The sequence below is a fragment of the Schistocerca serialis genome, chromosome 2 (genome assembly GCF_023864345.2).
Source record: "Schistocerca serialis cubense isolate TAMUIC-IGC-003099 chromosome 2, iqSchSeri2.2, whole genome shotgun sequence".
NCBI classification, from domain to species: Eukaryota; Metazoa; Arthropoda; class Insecta; order Orthoptera; family Acrididae; genus Schistocerca; species Schistocerca serialis.
In genome coordinates this window covers 583,229,740-583,251,174 of record NC_064639.1, presented here as the reverse complement: position 1 = coordinate 583,251,174, position 21,435 = coordinate 583,229,740, and the positions used below count along the sequence as shown (strand labels likewise).

Sequence of the window (21,435 nt, the reverse complement as noted above, 5' to 3'; positions counted from 1 at the left end):
GCTCTTCATAAGTTTGGTGTTTTTCTCTATGGATCCAAATTTCATTTTGTAACGAATCACAAACCACTTGTTTCCTTGTTTCATCCATCAACGTCACTTCCCGACAACGCTGCACACCGCCTCCAGTGTTGGGCTCTTTACTTGTGTCATTTCAATTATGAGATTCATTTCCGGCCGACGGCTCAACATGCGAATGCTGATGCACTGTCTCACCTTCCCAGGGGTCCTGATCTGGGATTCGATAAGGACTAACTTTTGTGTTTCCACCTGGATGTTGCCGAGCAGCGGGTTGTGGATGGGCTCCCCATCACCGGGGACCGGCTGGCAGCTGCTACGGGTTCTGACCCTACCCTCTCCCGGGTTTTATGCTGTATTCAGAAGGTTTGGCCAGATCGTCCGTCCGCTAAGACTTCTGATCCGTTGTGGAACTACTATGCTTTGCGTTACCGCCTCATGGCTAGGGATGGTGTTATCCTCCTTTCCACCGAAAATACTTCGCCATGTGTTGTGGTACCTGCATCTTTGTGTGCTTTGGTCTTGCGCCTCCTTCACCAAGGGCACTGGAGTGTCTCTCGCACGAAACCTCTGGCGCGCTGTCATGTGTACTGGCCCTGCATTGACTCTGTAATCGCACACATGGTCGCTGCCTGCGGCCCTTGTGCGTCACAGGCTGCCGCCCTGAAGTCATCTTTGTCACCTTTGCCTTTGCCTGTGAAGCCCTGGGAGCGTATTCATGCTGACTTTGTGGGACCTTTTTTAGGTACTTATTGGTTTCTCGTTATTGGCGCCTACTCTAACTTCCCTTTCATTGTCCGTTGCATGTCGCCTACCACCGCAGCAACCACCAATACTCTAGCTCGCATTTTCTCTTTGGAAGGTCTTCCCTCTACTCTTGTTACTGATAATGGTCCGCAATTTACCTCTTCCGATTTTGCGGATTTTTGTGCCCGTCACGGCGTCATGCATGTCACGGCCCCTCTGTTCCATCCACAGTCAAACGGTGAGGCTGAACGACTTGTCTGCACATTTAAGGCTCAGATGAGGAAACTCCTGACTTCTTCTGCTGTTGTTGTTGCGCTTCTCCAGTTTCTGGCTTCTTACCGTTTCACCCCCATGGGCGACCACAGCCCGGCTGAGCTCTTACATGGCTGACAGCCCCGCACGCTACATCATCTTCTGTGGCCTTCCACCTGACGGCTGTGGGTGCCTTCGCTTGGCCGGTTCACCGCCGACGACCTTGTATGGGTACGGGGAAATGGCAGGCACCCAAAATGGAGTCCGGGCCGCATCTTACGACACTGTGGCCAATGCCTGTATGAAATCCAGACAGACACGGGTGTTGAAGTGCGTCATTCGGACCAGCTTCAGCCTCATGTGCTGGCAATGCCTGTTCCGGATGCTGCTACACCACCTTCGGCTCTACCTGATGCTCGGGATACTGGAATCTCTCATTACTCACAACGCAGTCCTCTTACCATCATATTGGTGCCAGCACAAGAACTGACGCCACCAGGAGATGTGCCCATGCAGGAACCAGAAGACCATCATCTCTCGGAGTAACTCTACTCGCCTCCTTCTCCTACGGACGCGGACACATCACCCATGTCTCCTGTTATAACAACTGGACTTGCCGCAATGGGCAGATTGGTGCACAGGCCCCCAGCAGATTCGACCCCCACATCTCCTGTCATCTCGACCCGTTATCATCGAGGACACTTTCGTCCGTACAGGAAGCCTCCTCCTCGAGACTTTACGGCCAGTCAACCAACACCTATGGACGTTAGCAATCTACAGGCCACTTCCATCAAGACCTGTGCAAAAACTTCAAAGGGGGGAAATGTGTTGTGACTCGCCGATCTTTCAAAGTGCCGCCGCGCAGTTACACGTGTCTTCTACGTGCGGCGCTGTCTGCCAGCCATGCAGCAGCAACGCCACCTAAGCGGCCAGCCAGCCAGCGGCTGCTAGACTTGGACTCGGTTATGATTTGACTGTTAAATTGTACACACATCTTACTCTGTTTACTTGATCTGCGACTTTCATGTATTGCATCTTCCTTGAAATATATTTGTTCAACTTGAAGTTATTACACATATTCCATGGATCATTTTGCACAATAAATCATATTGATGTGGAATAAGTTCTTTTAGATTCAGATCGCAAATTAATTTATCAGTATGGCTGCATGCTGACATTTGTAAGGTGTGTTATGCACACACTGAGATGTGAGTTAGTAATTCCTACCCACTACCTTTTACACATTACAATAATAGAAATTATTCTGTGGATTAGAAGGAGTTGTCAAGGAGAAACTTTTCCAGTTTGTTTTAAAATTTTACTACGCTGTCTGTCAGAGATTTTTTGTCAGTGGGTAAGTGACCAAAAAGTTTTGTCATAGCATTGTGCTCCACTTTTTCTGCTAAAGAAAACCTTAATGTGGAGTAGTGAATGGCATTTTTCCTTGTGGTGCTCAAATTACATTCATCATTGTTCATTTTGAACTGTAGTGGATTATTGACAGCAAACTTCATGAGAGAGTAAATATAGTGTGAAGCAGTAGTCAGAATGTCCAACTCCTCATTAGATGTCTACAAGGTTAATTGCAAGTGAGGCCCACATATTATTCTTACAGCATGTTTTTCAGCAATGAAGACTGTCCTTAAAGACAAGGTACCCCAGAACATTGTTCTGTATGACACTACTGAATGACAATACATCAGCTTACTGATTTGTGTCTCCACAAGATATGGGATGATTATAAGTGCAAATGTAGCTGAACTAAGTTGTTTTAGGAGTTCCAAATTGTGCTTTTCACAGTTAAAAGTCTCACCAATATGGAAACCTGAGAATTTTAAAGTTTCTACCCTATTTACTATTTCCTCACCATGTGTGACACTTATCACTGGTGTAGCAGCCTTAGATATGCAGAAGTGGATATGTATGGTCTTTTTAAAATTGAAGGGGAAACCATTTGCAGAAAATCAGTCAGTGATACTTTTAAGAGCATTGTTTACCATTTCTTCTGTCTTTGTATGTATACTTGGAATGATTGCAACACTAGTGTCATCTGCAAAAGGTACTAATTCTGCTTGTTGTGTATCAGACGGGAGACGATTTACATATATGAGGAACAATAGTGGGTGTAAAATTGAGCCTCAGGGAACCATCACGTGTGATTTCTTCCCAGTCAGAATTACATCCATGGATTCTATTGGTTGAATTACTAAATATGGCTTTCTGCATTCTTTTGGTTGGATACGACGGTATGCACTTTATGGATGTACAATCAATCCCATAAAACTTCAATTCATCAAGGAGAATACTGTGATTCACATAGTCAAATGGCTTAGATAGAGCACAGAAAATACTAATCGGTGCTATTTTATTATCTAACATTTCTAAAATTTGGTGAGTGAATGTGTAAATGGCATTCTCAGCATAGCCACTCTTCTGCAATCCAAACTGTAACTTTGCGAGGATATTACTGTTGTTAAGATGAAATATTATTCAAGAATACATCACCTTCTTAAAAATTTATGTAAAATGTCAGGCACTTATTGACCTCTGTACTTATTGACCTCTGTACTTATTGACCTCTGTACTTATTGACCTCTGTACTTATTGACCTCTGTACTTATTGACCTCTGTACTTATTGACCTCTGTACTTATTGACCTCTGTACTTATTGACCTCTGTACTTATTGACCTCTGTACTTATTGACCTCTGTACTTATTGACCTCTGTACTTATTGACCTCTGTACTTATTGACCTCTGTACTTATTGACCTCTGTACTTATTGACGTCTCTTATCAACTTTCTTCAGTAACAATATTATGAAAAGGGAAGGTGCTGAGTCGCAGATAGGCACAACAAAAAGACTGTCACAAATGAAGCTTTCGGTCATTAAGGCCTTCGTCAGCAATAGACGACATGCACGCGTGCGCACACACACACACATACACACACACACACACACACACACACACACACACACACACACGATTGTAGTCTCAGGCAACTGAAACCCCACTGTGAGCAGCAGCACCAGTGCATGATAGAAGTGGCAACTGGGTTGGGTAAGGAGGATGCTGGGGTGGGGTGGGGGAGGGATAGCATGGTGGGGGTGGCAGATGGTGAGGTGCTGTAGGTTAGACGGAGGGCAAGGGAAACTTGGGGGGGAGTAGTGGAAAAGGAGAGAAGTAAAAATACTGGGTGTGATAGTGGAATGATGGCTGTGTAGTGCTGGAATGGGAACAGCAAGGGGGCTGGATGGATGAGGACAGTGACCAACCCCCATTAGTTATTGTCCTACATTCCATCCGTGATTTTCCATTGTTTAACTTTCTTAAGTAGGTGTTAGACAGTGACATACTTCAGTCTGTCTTGAAAAGTGCGCTGAGTTAGTAATGTTTCAAATAACATTAGGCTTATTATATGGGAAGAAATCTTTAGTACTTTATTGGAAACACCGTGAAAACCAGATGAGCTTTTATTTTGGAAAGAATGCATAATTTTCTGAAGTTCAGAAGGAGAAGTTGGTGATAGATTCATAGGATTGAATTTTATAAGAGTTGCTTTTTCAACATACTGCTAAGATTTTTCCCATGAACTTTTTTGTCCCTATACTTTCTACTGCATTTAAGAAAAGAATAATATATGTTTGCTACATGTGACTCATAATTTGTAGCCTTTCCACTCAGTTGAATAGTGATGTCATCCTGTGCTGTGGCTGGTTGTCCTGTCTCTCGTTTCACTACATTCCATAAAGCCTTAATTCTGTTGTAGGAATTACTGATTTCAGACATTATATGCATGTTCCTTGAGCTTTTAATAACCTTCCTTAGTAATTTTGAGTGGTTTTTGTAGTGTGCAGCTACTGCACGAGCTCTTCATGTTCTTGCCAGCATACATTTCCCTTATCGTTTCACAAGATACTTTAATCCCTGTAATGATCCACATTTTTCCTACTTGGCTGTTTAATGCCCTTTCTGATTAGATTATGTGGAAAGCTATTTGCAAATAATGATATTAATTGATCATGGAATAGATTATTTTTGTGTTAGCATTTATGTTGGTTTGGGATATATATATATATATATCTAAAAACAAAGATGATGTGACTTACCAAATGAAAGTGCTGGCAGGTCGACAGACACAAACAAACACAAACATACACACAAAATTCAAGCTTTCGCAACAAACTGTTGCCTCATCAGGAAAGAGGGAAGGAGAGGGAAAGACGAAAGGAAGTGGGTTTTAAGGGAGAGGGTAAGGAGTCATTCCAATCCCGGGAGCGGAAAGACTTACCTTAGGGGGAAAAAAGGACGGGTATACACTCGCACACACACACACATATCCATCCACACATATACAGACACAAGCAGACATATTTAAAGACCTGTCTGCTTGTGTCTGTATATGTGTGGATGGATATGTGTGTGTGTGTGCGAGTGTATACCCGTCCTTTTTTCCCCCTAAGGTAAGTCTTTCCGCTCCCGGGATTGGAATGACTCCTTACCCTCTCCCTTAAAACCCACTTCCTTTCGTCTTTCCCTCTCCTTCCCTCTTTCCTGATGAGGCAACAGTTTGTTGCGAAAGCTTGAATTTTGTGTGTATGTTTGTGTTTGTTTGTGTCTGTCGACCTGCCAGCACTTTCATTTGGTAAGTCACATCATCTTTGTTTTTAGATATATATTTCCTATGTGGAATGTTTCCCTCTATTTTATATATATATATATATATATATGAATATAATAGAGGGAAACATCCACGTGGGAAAAATATATCTAAAAAGAAAGATGATGAAACTTACCAAACAAAAGCGCTGGCAGGTCGATAGACACACAAACAAACACAAACATACACACAAAATTCTAGCTTTCGCAACCAATGGTTGCCTCGTCAGGAAAGAGGGAAGGAGAAGGAAATATATATAAAAAAAACAAAGATGATGTGACTTACCAAATGAAAGTGCTGGCAGGTCGACAGACACACAAACAAACACAAACATACACACAAAATTCAAGCTTTCGCAACAAACTGTTGCCTCATCAGGAAAGAGGGAAGGAGAGGGAAAGACGAAAGGAAGTGGGTTTTAAGTGAGAGGGTAAGGAGTCATTCCAATCCCGGGAGCGGAAAGACTTACCTTAGGGGGAAAAAAAGGACGGGTATACACTCGCACACACACACATATCCATCCACACATATACAGACACAAGCAGACATATTTAAAGACAAAGAGTTTGGGCAGAGATGTCAGTCGAGGCAGAAGCGCAGAGGCAAAGATGTTGTTGAATGACAGGTGAGGTATGAGTGGCGGCAACTTGAAATTAGCGGAGATTGAGGCCTGGTGGATAACGGGAAGAGAGGATATATTGAAGAGCAAGTTCCCATCTCCGGAGTTCGGATAGGTTGGTGTTGGTGGGAAGTATCCAGATAACCCGGACGGTGTAACACTGTGCCAAGATGTGCTGGCCGTGCATCAAAGCATGTTTAGCCACAGGGTGATCCTCATTACCAACAAACACTGTCTGCCTGTGTCCATTCATGCGAATGGACAGTTTGTTGCTGGTCATTCCCACATAGAATGCGTCACAGTGTAGGCAGGTCAGTTGGTAGATCACGTGGGTGCTTTCACACGTGGCTCTGCCTTTGATCGTGTACACCTTCCGGGTTACAGGACTGGAGTAGGTGGTGGTGGGAGGGTGCATGGGACAGGTTTTACACCGGGGGCGGTTACAAGGGTAGGAGCCAGAGGGTAGGGAAGGTGGTTTGGGGATTTCATAGGGATGAACTAAGAGGTTACGAAGGTTAGGTGGACGGCGGAAAGACACTCTTGGTGGAGTGGGGAGGATTTCATGAAGGATGGATCTCATTTCTGGGCAGGATTTTAGGAAGTCGTATCCCTGCTGGAGAGCCACATTCAGAATCTGATCCAGTCCCGGAAAGTATCCTGTCACAAGTGGGGCACTTTTGTGGTTCTTCTGTGGGAGGTTCTGGGTTTGAGAGGATGAGGAAGTTGCTCTGGTTATTTGCTTCTGTACCAGGTCGGGAGGGTAGTTGCGGGATGCGAAAGCTGTTGTCAGGTTGTTGGTGTAATACCATGTCACCCTCACAACACCCCCACAACGACCCCATTAAGTTTTAATACCATGTCACCCTCACAACACCCCCACAACGACCCCATTAAGTTTTACACTTTCCACCTTCTAATACCATGTCACCCTCACAACACCCCCACAACGACCCCATTAAGTTTTACACTTTCCACCTTCTAATACCATGTCACCCTCACAACACCCCCACAACGACCCCATTAAGTTTTATACTTTCATTTTCATTTCAACCTCATCTTACACTTTCCACCTTCTAATACCATGTCACCCTCACAACACCCCCACAACGACCCCATTAAGTTTTATACTTTCATTTTCATTTCAACCTCATCTTACACTTTCCACCTTCTAATACCATGTCACCCTCACAACACCCCCACAACGACCCCATTAAGTTTTATAACATTACACCAACAACCTGACAACAGCTTTCGCATCCCGCAACTACCCTCCCGACCTGGTACAGAAGCAAATAACCAGAGCAACTTCCTCATCCTCTCAAACCCAGAACCTCCCACAGAAGAACCACAAAAGTGCCCCACTTGTGACAGGATACTTTCCGGGACTGGATCAGATTCTGAATGTGGCTCTCCAGCAGGGATACGACTTCCTAAAATCCTGCCCAGAAATGAGATCCATCCTTCATGAAATCCTCCCCTCTCCACCAAGAGTGTCTTTCCGCCGTCCACCTAACCTTCGTAACCTCTTAGTTCATCCCCATGAAATCCCCAAACCACCTTCCCTACCCTCTGGCTCCTACCCTTGTAACCGCCCCCGGTGTAAAACCTGTCCCATGCACCCTCCCACCACCACCTACTCCAGTCCTGTAACCCGGAAGGTGTACACGATCAAAGGTAGAGCCACGTGTGAAAGCACCCACGTGATCTACCAACTGACCTGCCTACACTGTGACGCATTCTATGTGGGAATGACCAGCAACAAACTGTCCATTCGCATGAATGGACACAGGCAGACAGTGTTTGTTGGTAATGAGGATCACCCTGTGGCTAAACATGCTTTGATGCACGGCCAGCACATCTTGGCACAGTGTTACACCGTCCGGGTTATCTGGATACTTCCCACCAACACCAACCTATCCGAACTCCGGAGATGGGAACTTGCTCTTCAATATATCCTCTCTTCCCGTTATCCACCAGGCCTCAATCTCCGCTAATTTCAAGTTGCCGCCACTCATACCTCACCTGTCATTCAACAACATCTTTGCCTCTGCGCTTCTGCCTCGACTGACATCTCTGCCCAAACTCTTTGTCTTTAAATATGTCTGCTTGTGTCTGTATATGTGTGGATGGATATGTGTGTGTGTGCGAGTGTATACCCGTCCTTTTTTTCCCCCTAAGGTAAGTCTTTCCGCTCCCGGGATTGGAATGACTCCTTACCCTCTCACTTAAAACCCACTTCCTTTCGTCTTTCCCTCTCCTTCCCTCTTTCCTGATGAGGCAACAGTTTGTTGCGAAAGCTTGAATTTTGTGTGTATGTTTGTGTTTGTTTGTGTGTCTGTCGACCTGCCAGCACTTTCATTTGGTAAGTCACATCATCTTTGTTTTTAGATATATATTTCCTACGTGGAATGTTTCCCTCTATTATAACCATATATATATATATATATATAAACAAAGATGAGGTGACTTACCTAACAAAAGCGCTGGCAGGTCGATAGACACACAAACAAACACAAACACACACACAAAATTCAAGCTTTCGCAACAAACTGTTGCCTCATCAGGAAAGAGGGAAGGAGAGGGGAAGACGAAAGGAAGTGGGTTTTAAGGGAGAGGGTAAGGAGTCATTCCAATCCCGGGAGCAGAAAGACTTACCTTAGGGGGAAAAAAGGACAGGTATACACTCGCACACACGCACATATCCATCCACACATACAGACACAAGCAGACATATGTCTGCTTGTGTCTGTATGTGTGGATGGATATGTGCGTGTGTGCGAGTGTATACCTGTCCTTTTTTCCCCCTAAGGTAAGTCTTTCTGCTCCCGGGATTGGAATGACTCCTTACCCTCTCCCTTAAAACCCACTTCCTTTCGTCTTCCCCTCTCCTTCCCTCTTTCCTGATGAGGCAACAGTTTGTTGCGAAAGCTTGAATTTTGTGTGTGTGTTTGTGTTTGTTTGTGTGTCTATCGACCTGCCAGCGCTTTTGTTCGGTAAGTCACCTCATCTTTGTTTTTATATATAATTTTTCCCACGTGGAATGTTTCCTTCCATTATATATATATATATATATATATATATATATATATATATATATATATACAAAAACAAAGATGAGGTGACTTACCGAACAAAAACGCTGGCAGGTCGATAGACACACAAACAAACACAAACATACACACAAAATTCAAGCTTTCGCAACAAATTGTTGCCTCATCAGGAAAGAGGGAAGGAGAGGGGAAGACGAAAGGAAGTGGGTTTTAAAGGAGAGGGTAAGGAGTCATTCCAATCCCGGGAGCGGAAAGACTTACCTTAGGGGGAAAAAAGGAATGACTCCTTACCCTCTCCTTTAAAACCCACTTCCTTTCGTCTTCCCCTCTCCTTCCCTCTTTCCTGATGAGGCAACAATTTGTTGCGAAAGCTTGAATTTTGTGTGTATGTTTGTGTTTGTTTGTGTGTCTATCGACCTGCCAGCGTTTTTGTTCGGTAAGTCACCTCATCTTTGTTTTTGTATATAATTTTTCCCACGTGGAATGTTTCCTTCCATTATATATATATATATATATATATATATATATATATATATATATATATATATATATATATATATATATGCAGTAATTATCCATAAGCCGCACCAAAACTTGTCTGCCTGGAAATTCGCGCAGGCATAGATGTGTTCTAAAACTTTCGATAAATGTTAATCTTGTAGTTTTGATGTGTGGCTTGATAATTTACCTTTTCTCCCTAATGACGTACAACAATGCTGATGTGGCTGCAGCACTTATTCTCTCTTTGTAAGTAACTTTGTCTCCAAATGTGCCCGTTTATGCAAGTTCTCTTTGCAGTGGGGGAAGGAATTTAGGATGTCACTTGGCAGTAGAATGGTGGTAAGTTCCTATGGTACCAAATTGCTGAGGTCATGGTAGTAGAATGAAAACTTAAGACATCCGCATACTAGAACTTTTACTTAACAAAATATTGAGACTCAGTTACATGCTTCTTTCTCACACCTACTCAGAAGACTGACAGATGGCAAGATCAGTGAAAAGACAAATTAGGTACATAATATAATTGCTGTTTTTGCTCTTCAATTTTCTGTCAGCATATATATAATCATACATCCGTACGATATCTTTGCAATACGGAGACAGCGCGAGTATTGATTTATATATGTAGGCCACTTAAAGAACCTACACACATTTGGTTCATAATAAATTTCATCTTAGGTCATCTCTTGTAAACTGTTCTTAAAAAAGTTGTCCTGGAGTCATTAATTACTCTGACTCATTTCCACTGAGGAGTATTCATATTGTAAGACACTATATTACTTATACTAACTAACTGTGCATGTAGTCGGAGAGACCATTTGTTACTAGGTGAACAGTTATTTTCTTGCTTTGAGCTTCAGCAAAAAAAAAACATCAATTAGGATACTACTGTCTTTATCTATGTGTTTCACGAGGGTTGGAACTTGAAAAGTGGCAACTATTTATTCAGAACCGATACAAAAGGGTTACATGTGTGCACCTGTTACTGTCCTTCAAAGTAGTCACCAGTGTTGCGTTGAACCCGTTGCCAGAGATGTGGAAGGCGTAGTATACCATTAGCAGAGCCTGTTCTGTTGATGGTGCAAGTGGAATGTTCTAAAGTTATGGTGACTTTCGAGTACAATTGTGATGGTGTTATCCTAATGCGTTACGTTCCTCCATGGCAGACCGTGAATGCACAGTATTACTGTTCGTTTTTGGAGCATCACCAGCGACCAGCTTTGCGAAAGAGGCAGCGACACTTTCTGCCCAAGCCACCCATCATTTTGCACGACAATGCGCGGGCGCATACAGCGCAAGCTGTGGCTGGTCTGTTTGGTTGATGGGACTGGGAATTACTGTACCATCCACCGTATTCCCTGGATTAAGTCCTTGTGACTTCGATTTGAGTCTGAAGATGAAGGAACCTCTTCATTACATTCGCTTCAAAACTGTTCCAAAGATTTGACAGGCAGTAAACTGCCCTATTCGCACCATCAACAGAACAGACTCTGCTAACGGTGTACTACGCCTTCCACATCATTGGCAACATGTTCTACACAACACTGGTGACTACTTTGAAGGACAGTAACAGGTGCAAACATCTAACTCTTTTGTATCGGTTATGAATAAATAGTTGCCTTCTCTCTCTCTCTCTCTCTCTCTCTCTCTCTCTCTCTCTCTCTGTGTGTGTGTGTGTGTGTGTGTGTGTGTGTGTGTGTGTGTGTGTGTGTGTGTGCGCGCGCGCGTGGGGGGGGGGGGGGGCAGTCAAAGACAACCTGATTAAATGAATGGAGAAGTTACTCGTTGAGTCCAGCTGTATGAGTCTATGCGAGGTGGGGGGGATTTTGGATGCAAGAAAGGAGTCCTCTAGATTGCCCATGAACAAGTTTTCAAAGGATTTCTCCATTCATCTTGACAGGGCTGTTGATTTATAGATAACTTTCATCACTGGGCGAAGCAGTGGACTTGAAGTCATTTGGGCATTGGGACACACAATGTTCAACTGCAGCAAAACCTTGACATTGAGGATGTTGGTGTACAATGAAGTAGCATCAGCCCCCAGTGGCAAAGTGACCAAGTTAGTGGACCAACTGGGTTGTTTGTTAGGTAGGAGGAGGCCTTTGGGCAGTACTTCATGTTGTTTGGTCCATAGTGGTTGAGATTTTTTCAGTGTGTTTGCAGTACCCAGATACACTGGCATGTCTTGGGTGGTTGGGCTAATGGAATTTTGCAAGCATGTAAAAAATGAGAAACAACCGAATGTTGGATTGAGGAGGATGTCAAGTTTAGGGGAGAGAGTAAGGGAACTACCCAGGGATTGGTGATAGGTCAGATGGGACTTCTGTAGTGAATTCACTGCAGCAGGTTTCGTGTGTTGGTATGTTTGACATCACGCTGAGGCCCGACTATAGGTAATTATTGCTGTTTACAACAATAGTATTGTCAGGAAAGTTGATCAACTTACAACCATAACTGTAATTTTGAGGTTCTCATTTGGACGGAATCTGTTGAAAGAAGGTGAGTCAAGATTGGAAGCTACAAACTCTCGCAAGATTGTTAAATGATAAACACTGAAATTGGTAGAAGATCACAGTTGAATGGACAATAAACAAAGTCGAAATATTAACCAATTTTATTGTTGAGTTGATTATGCAGTTGTAAAGAAGAGCTGCCTTTGTAGTGTCTTTGTGAAGGAAAGTAGAAATGTCAAAAGCCCTTAATAACTGAACTTGAGTGAGCAGCTAACTGTAAGGCCTTTGGAATTGACTGAAATTTCTGTAGTGCAGGCTATTTTGAGGACAGGTTGGAGGCTTACTAGTCTGTATTGATTCTCAATTCTGTTTGGTTGTGGAAGAGCCTAAGGGATGTGGCTTATGTTGCAGGACAGCAAGACAGGGCATTTGTGATAAATGGCAAATATAGATGCAAATTCTGCCTTAAAGTGCGAAAACACAAAATTACCCGATAAGTGTTATTTCATAGTGAATTGCGTCAATGTGAATTATTTTATCAGAGATAGTTTGGAATAGTTATATTTTCTGCATATAAATTATACCGAATTATATAACACTTGTTGGCACAGCAGTCAGTCTGTAGCTCTACTCCTGGAAGAAGAGGAAAATATTAGATCACTTTATTACAAATTGAACCAAATGAAATACTTAACTTTGTAACAATCCATGTGCACATGAATGTATCAGTTGATACATAACAAGGTAATAGTTTCTTCTCATAGAGTAAAATTGATGATTAACATTTACGCAGTGTTCTGTCTAACACAACTATTGCACTGCTGGCTCGGTAGAGACATGAAGGTGTCATCTTAGACGATGATTGCTGACTGGGTTTGGCACTGCACTCGGATGTAAGCAAGCATGTTGATGTGGTGGCATATGGAATCTCTTCTGGGCTAGTCCATCCCAACTTCACACATTTGTTGTTGCATCTGGCTGTGATAATGCTCCCTTCTGGTTTTCTTGCAAAGTACTAACCTTGCCTTGATGCCTCACTCTTTGAATGACATGACATAAAATAAAAATAAAATGCATCAGATTTTCAATTCATGCTATTGCACATCATCTGGCAAAACCCTCTTTGGAAAGATAATGTGCGTAAAAATGTATTTACAAAATACCGCAATGATATATCAGTGCACCAATTGCTGTTGTCACGCCAGTTGAGGGTGGGGGTATCAGAAACATGCTGTATAATGCATATTGGGACTCAGCTGTAGGACCTAGTATCAAGAAATGCGTATGTTTGTCTGCTGCTGCCTAAAGTTCAAAAGTTGGTTATATTCTGCACTTTAACATGGCCGTTTTAAGTGGCAGGTGTCTGAACTGTGATTGTGTCAGGTATTGATAGAGGTAAGGTCTGAGCTACCACGTTTATCCCACTGCCAACCTCAACAAGAAATTACGTTGTAGCCATTTCTGAATGCTTTTTGTTGTGTGTTTCACATTATTTTCTGTTCTTAATATGCAATGGGTAAAGGGACTAATCTTGATCCATCACAGAGTTAAGGTTGCAACCATCACAACACCAGAAGGGATTAGTGATCCGTATGAACTGGTAGCTGTTCTGCTTTTGTAGAAACACAGAAAATGGGTGTTGGCTGGCCATCCTATGAGGGGGGGGGGGGGGGGGGGTAGGTAATGTTTGACAAACACCTTAAATCAGAGAAGCAGTGTTTTCACCAACAGTAAAAAGCTCCTGCTTTTCAATGGAAACACTCATGTTTTGAAAGCTTAAATAGAGCCAAAAGAAGAAAACAAGCAAAGAGCATTTCGGAAAAAAAATCTGTTTGTTTTGCAAAAGCAAATGTTCCAGTCAAAAAACTACTCCATCATCACTTTCTTTAAAACAGTCAATTCGATGTGTACCTAGCCCTCACAGGGAGATGTCAAACCTACCAGTTACATACATTCCCCTGGAATAGCACATAATGTTTCTTTTAGACTCAGTTTGTTTGCTAATATCTTCTGGGTACCACAGTCACCTGTAACTTAAGCTTGTGCAGCTGGTCCTACTTTTCTGTCCCAGCTAATAATCTTTTTCACCATGCTTAGGTCCTCTTTCCTGTTAATTTCATGAATTAGGTGGAAAAAGAGCTCATTTCTCTCCACAAACAAAGTGAAGCATTCATTACCAGATTTCCATCACTTCAACCAATGTTGTCATATTAACCATTAATACAGTGTGAGCAACAGATTGCTTCTTTCTTGTCCATGTACTATGAGTAAGTCAGTTACCATACATTTTATTTAACATTCATTGCTAATTCAGGCTCTTCGGTCATTCCTTGGTGGGCCACTGTTACCTCTTTCATCAGTGGCTGCACAGAGTAATATGTCCACAACAGCAAGTGGCACCTTCTATTCACCACTCATGCCCACAGAAGGTGCAGCTCCTTTGTACATTCTTGACTCTGCTTGTATAGAAGTGAGAACTGTAATGGCAGTGTTTTGCTCCACTCTAGTTCAATTAACTTAAAATAATAGTTTTTCTCTCTTCATTCATGTGAATATCTTCCATTTCTAGAAGAGCCTAAGAGTGTACCATGGCATTTACTAATGGAATGTTATTTTTCACAGCAAATTTCAAAGCACTAAAGCTTCAGCTTCAGACATGTATCATTATATATCATTATAACCATTTAAATTTTTACATTTAGTCATGTGCAAACAAAAAGAATTTAGATGTGAATTTTGCCAAAATATAGGTGTGATTTTTGCCAAAAATAGGTATGAATTTTGGCAAAAAAAAAGGGTAATCTTTCCAAAAATAGATGCTACAGTTTTAAGCCCCTAGTGGCAATGTAATTTTAATAATATTTATTTGATGGAATATGTTGTGGTCATGGTGAAAAGTGGTATTCCAAGGCTTTTTAGTATATTATGCAGTTATTTATGTAGATATACTGTGTGTTATGCAAATAAATAGGACCTAAAATCAGTAACCATGACTGTAGAAGGTCAACAAACCATATCAAAAGCAATTAATATTATTGATAACGGTTTGTCTGTTGCAGCACATCCAACATTGTGATTGCAATTTACAACTAATACAAGCATTTTAAAAGTATTTATGGTAAAAAGCAAATCTACTTTCTGACATTCCCATCACCAGAACTTGCGGTTTCACCCTCACTAAAAGTTCTTAATCTGTCTGCATTGAAGCTTTGAGCAATGGGTGGACAGATCAATAAGAAGCTAAAGATTGTAGCTCAGCATACTAATTTACGTTCTTTTCCAGAACATGTGGACTTGTGCAGACCCAGCTCAGCATTATAATACATAAATTGCAAGTTTTATTTGACTACTAAGCTACAATATTCAGCTTCTTGTTTGTTTATGTGTATATTCATGGCTCAGTTCCTTGACCATGAATTTCTAAGTGAGCAAATAATTTCAGTATTTTTTACAATATATTTGACATATGTTGTTGGAAGGTATTGGAGAATAACAGAACTGTCCCAGACAGAATATAGCATTGATTGAGACGTCACCACTTAAGTCGGTAAAAAAAAAATCTATCATATTTAAGAGAAAGTGGTAGACAATAGGGACAAAACTTCGAAACCGCTTGTTACAGTGCGAAGAGAGAGATGATAAAAGCAAGCCTCTGGTACACAAGTGGTGGAAACTTACGGTTTAACTTCTAGGAACGCAGAATTGTAGCCCAACTTTGTGCATCAATGATAGGATGTTGGGTGAGGGATCTCTTGACCATTCACACCACCAGAACTACAGAAGTTTTGAGTAAAAAATGGCATGAGCCCAATTCAGCAACATGGAAATTAAGGTACTATTCTCTAGGTGCATTTGAACAAGAAGTCCCTGAACTATCAATAAATAAGAAATAGAATGTTGTGCCTGTCTTCTGTGAATAAATTTGAATGGGATTCTTGCAACAAAAAATACAAATAAAAAATGAAATAAAATTATTTTCAGAATGCAGTTGTCTCCCAGATAATATATGTGTAAAATTGTAATCTGGCATTAAATTTTATATAAATAATTGTAAAGAATTTACCTACTGGATCAGTTATTGCTGTTGATATTTGAGGACACTGAATGGAGAAAGAAGGGTTTTGAAGAAGACAATTTAGATGAAGTAGATGTACAAGTGTTTGTTTCACCAAAAACAGTACTGTTCTATAGAAACACTCATGATGCACTGCATTCAGCTCTGTATTAATATCAGTAATTGTTATTTCACTTTTAAATCAAGCAACGTGTAACAATGTACAAAACCATAACTTTGACATTAATTAGTGTCAGGGCTAAAATTAGCTCGGAGATGTGGTGTATGGTCTTTTATTATGTAATTCCTTTTCTATCTTTATCTGCAGGGAGAGTTATCAGAGCAAGAACGTATAGATGAAAGTGCCAATCGAACATCTACAGCTTTACATTCTGTGGCTGCATTACTGATGTCAAACTCAATTCTAAGGAAGAAATCACTATTTTTCTTACTGCAGTTAATAAGAGAGAAAAATATTAGCTTAGGTAAGACTCTTTCCAGTTTTTCTAAGTTATCTACCGTTAAGTTGACACTATTGAAATGAAAATTATTCAGTTGATAATGTAGCATTTCATATGCCACTCTACCCTTTTCATCCATTCTTCATTTATGGCTGTTTAATATTGTTGAGTTTGACTTGGCTTTGTAAAGTTTATATAAACATAATACTTCATTCTCATATTCCAATATAGAACCAACAAGTTAGTGGAACCAAAATTGTGCAGCAACATATATCTTTTTGTGACACCCACACTGCTTACTTACTGCAGGTTACTTAGAATTTAGTTATCACCACAAATGAATAAAGATACATTTTGTCTTTCCTTAATTGTAGTAAAAATGTAGGCTGAAGTATTAAGATGTAACATTCTATCCATGTAAATTCTGTCCATAATCCATTTACATAGTGCATTCTAATATTTTTATCTTCTTCACTTTTCTGTTTTGTTGTTTCTGGAGTAACTAAGCTTTTGATATGTCTTCCCAACTTCTGTTTGATCTGCCCCTTTTTTTCTAACATCACAAGTAACTGATGTATAGCCTGGCCTAGTAATCAAGCTTGCACTTACAAGGTGCGACAATAAAGTTTAATGTTGTCTCCTTCAGAGTAGTTCCCTTCTGATTGCACACACTTTTTCCAGTGCTTCTGCCATCACAGCTTTTTGGACATCTTGTGTTGTTTGAAATGGTGTTCCTTGACCGCCGTTTTGACTCTTGGAAATAGAAAAAACTCGCACGGAGCGATATCTAGTGAATAAGGTGGCTGTGGTAGTACTGAAATTTGTTTTGAGGTTAAAAATTGCTGTACTGAAAGAGCAGAATGGGATGGCGCATTATCGTGATGCAGAATCCAATTAACTGCAATGTTGGCATGGACCCGAAGAACTCTTTTACAAAGTCTTTCTAAAATTTCTTTGTAGTAATATTGGTTAACTGTTTGTCTAGGAGGCACTCACTCTTTATGAACAATTCCCTTGGAATCAAAGAAGCACACAAGTATGCATTTCACTTTTGACTTTGACATGTGAGATTTTTTGGTCTGGGTGATCCCTTTGAGCACCATTGCGAACTTTGGCATTTTGTCTCTGGATCGTACTGAAAAAAACAACTTTCATCACCAGTGATAACACGCCTCAACAATTCTGGATTGATTTCCATTTGCTCTAACAGATCGGCTGCCACATTTTTGCATGTTTCTCACTGTTGCGGTGTGAGATTTTTTAGGACCATTTTTGCACAAATTTTCTCATACCAAGATCCTCAGTTATTGTTAGATGAACCATTTCTCGATTGATGTTCGATAATCTTCGATCAGATCATACGACTTTACACACCCTGGCCAAGTTGACATCCGTCCGTGAGGTTGATGGTCGTCCACTGCGGTCTGCATCTTCAACATTCATTCTGCCTTCACTAAACATTTTATGCCAACAAAAAACTTGAGCTCTTGATGTAACCTACACTACCACTTATAGAAACAAACGGGTGAAGATACAGGAATTAATGAATTGAAGAGTGTATTCCTTATTTTGTTTCATACAGATGTATCAAAACATTATCCTTGGCACAAAACAACTTAATTTATATTTGGCAGTGTTTGTAACCCATTCAGTTTACATATAACTTACGTATAAGAAAAGAAAAAAATGAAAAAATAATATGATTCAATACTATTGCCCCACCCCCCACCCCCACTGTACAATGACATCATACAGCGGTGCACAATGTCTGAGCTTATTTCCCTTTTTGAGGGTTGATAATCGTGGGCCAGTGTGGGTATAGCCTTTCTTTTCGGCCATGGGATTTATCCTGAATGGTTATCAACTTATACGGGCATATCAGCTTCTTTTAACACATACATATATAAGTTTTCTCTCCTAATAAAGTGCTTGCTGTAACCATGTAGTCCCATTGTTGTCATTCAGCATCTGTGCATTGTTTAGCTTGTGAAGCATGTGTGCGCAATGCTACATCTGTTATCATCCCAGTTAGTGCTCATGTGTTCAATACGAGGCCAGAGTGACAGTGTCGTGGGTTTACAGTAGCTTTCATTGCACAGATTCATCAAGCTCATGTTCAGCGACGTGATCCTTTGTGAAATCTGGTCACAACTGGTTTACATATCAGTGGCCCGAGGAATTTATTTCATTTAGTCGCTCTCACTTGTTCAGTGGGACGATCAGCCATACACCCGACATCCATCAACAAGGTAAGTTCCTTGCTGCTTTTATGGCGTTGTCAAGCACAGAAAATTTGTGTTACAGGAAGTATTGCCATTTTTAGTTTACCTCTTGCACACCCATGTATTGTTTTATTACATGTGCACTTAACACTTTGCAGCCAGGTTTCTCATGTTTTTGCACTTCGTTTTTGAGCGTCTTTCATGCAGTTTCATTATGTAAAGTTTCTGTAGTGTCCTTTCCACATACTGTACACATATCATAATAAAATACAAATACAATTACAAAATACTTATCCTAGTCATTTGCTGACATGCCATTATTGTCGCTCATATACATCTGCATATATCTGTAATGTACTCCCTCCCCTTTTTATACATAGTGTCATTGCTTATCATTTTGTTTTCATTTCTGTTTAATTATTCGATTCCAATTATGTGAGTACACATCCTCACCCGTTTGGTTCTACATTCTTCATACAACATTCATACAGTAGTAGATTCTGTTTTCATTTATAGCTTAAATTGACATGCATTTCATTTCTATGCACAATGATTTGTTGTTGGAGCACATTTGTCTGTTCAAAAGAATCAAAGGAGTAAACAATAGGCACTACAATAGATACTACGTGCTGCTCAGATAACTATGCATGACCTCGCCTCTCTAGCATTCTCCAGGAAGGATCTACACACTACAGAGTTGAGGAAATTCCATGGAGAGGCATTTATGTGCTAATGTACTTCTCGTTCATAGACTTAACTGTGATCTCAAGAACAAAATCGTTTGTTGTTTATAAACACAACTCAAATCTGACGGTACCAATTGTATCAAATACTTATTCAGTGTTTAAAAGTGCAGCTCAGTATTTACTTTTTATGTTCATTGTATTAAGGGTAGCTGTTTCATTTGCTGAGGTTTACAGTGTTGTACCATCAATACGATATGTTAATCTACAGTGGGTGTAAAACAATTTTTTCATAAGTAACAAACGTGCATAAAAATTTCAATGTATTTCAGGTGTTTGACACTTTTATGGGTAGTCGACACTCTATAGTAGTTAGGTTTCAACCTCTGGTGGTGTGGCCCTATCTTATGTTTGTATGATACCTAACACTCGACAAATATTTATCTTTCTTCACTTTAGGATGTGTTGATGCCTCGTTCTCTGGAAGGAAAAACTTAATACTAACTTAAAACTAAATCTTCATAGATAATTGTATAGTGGCTTGATGGGTACTAATGCTTTCTTCACATATTCAACTATGTATTCATTAACTTCAGTGTGCAGTCGTGCTATCGCAAAACTTATTTCATGTCATGTGTGCGTCTTTAGTTACCTTATATATCTGAAAGATAAAGTGTATTAGAGGCGTGGTGTGACCTTGTATTCAGTTTTCCTCTTATATTGTACTTGCTTATTGACGTGCAGCCAGACTTTTTTCATCAATCAAGTATGATTAGAGCGTGCACTTTCAATACTTAAATTTGTAAATACTGTACATATATAGGTGTAATGTATATAGTAGCGTACCTTAAGTAGATACACTCTTAATTTTCTATGTGTCTGTTTATTCAGTAAACTTAGTCTGGGCTGTAGCTCATCAGGTTTGTTTCTTTTGGGCACTCGCACACTTCCAGCTGTGCCTGTCTGGCACGCACGAGCTTGCAGTTTGTCAACTATCTTTCTGCTCCCCAATCCGTATGCACTGCGTTTCTGTGATACCACTTGCATTGTACACTATGGTGTGTTTCACAAGTTAATTTATTTGTTTACAACTGGGCTACATGCAAGCCGAAGCATTGTATTTAGAGTATCGTCATCTCTAGACACATAAAAGTAAAATTCTTCCTTGTTACAACAACTTACTTTATTGGAACCACGTTTAACATACAAGAAAAAGTACAAGCAAAAATTTTCCTTAAAAACTAATTATTTTGGCTTTAACAGTAGCTTGTACCTTGTCCTCTGTCAAGTTTTCCTGTGCATCCTAGTTACTTTGATACAGATCATCTTTACATCAGTACCTTGATCATATCTGATAAAGTAAGTGTCAATCAAGCTTGTGCCCCCACTCTCCTCCAGGTCACAGAACAGTGGCCTACTGTGACTGGTTCAAGTTTTCGGGCATCACGCTGGCATCGGTCTCTCTGTTAGGTGTAACTTCTACTATATGGACTGTTTGTGTTTGATTACCCCAGTTAGTATCCCGTGAGGCTCTCGACTGAAATTCTCTTTGCCTTTGTGCGTTATTCTGCAAATGTGCATTACTTTGCTGGCTGAATTCTGCTGTCTGTGGGTTATTCAGTTGTATGGTACTGTTTCGTGTTTACCAAGCGATCGGCTGATTATTGACGGCAGCTTGTGTCTGTACATATTTTACAGGCTGGTCATATGGTACCTGC

General features: G+C 40.8%; 1 protein-coding gene across 1 annotated transcript in view; it reads left to right on the top strand.

The window, feature by feature from the left end:
• LOC126456248 (serine-protein kinase ATM-like) overlaps positions 1-21,435 on the top strand; it is a 445,804-nt gene that overhangs the window by 167,332 nt on the left and 257,037 nt on the right. The window contains exon 23 of the mRNA XM_050091998.1: positions 16,680-16,836. Within this exon, the coding sequence (XP_049947955.1) occupies positions 16,680-16,836 (157 nt within the window). The remainder of the gene's footprint in view (positions 1-16,679; positions 16,837-21,435) is intronic.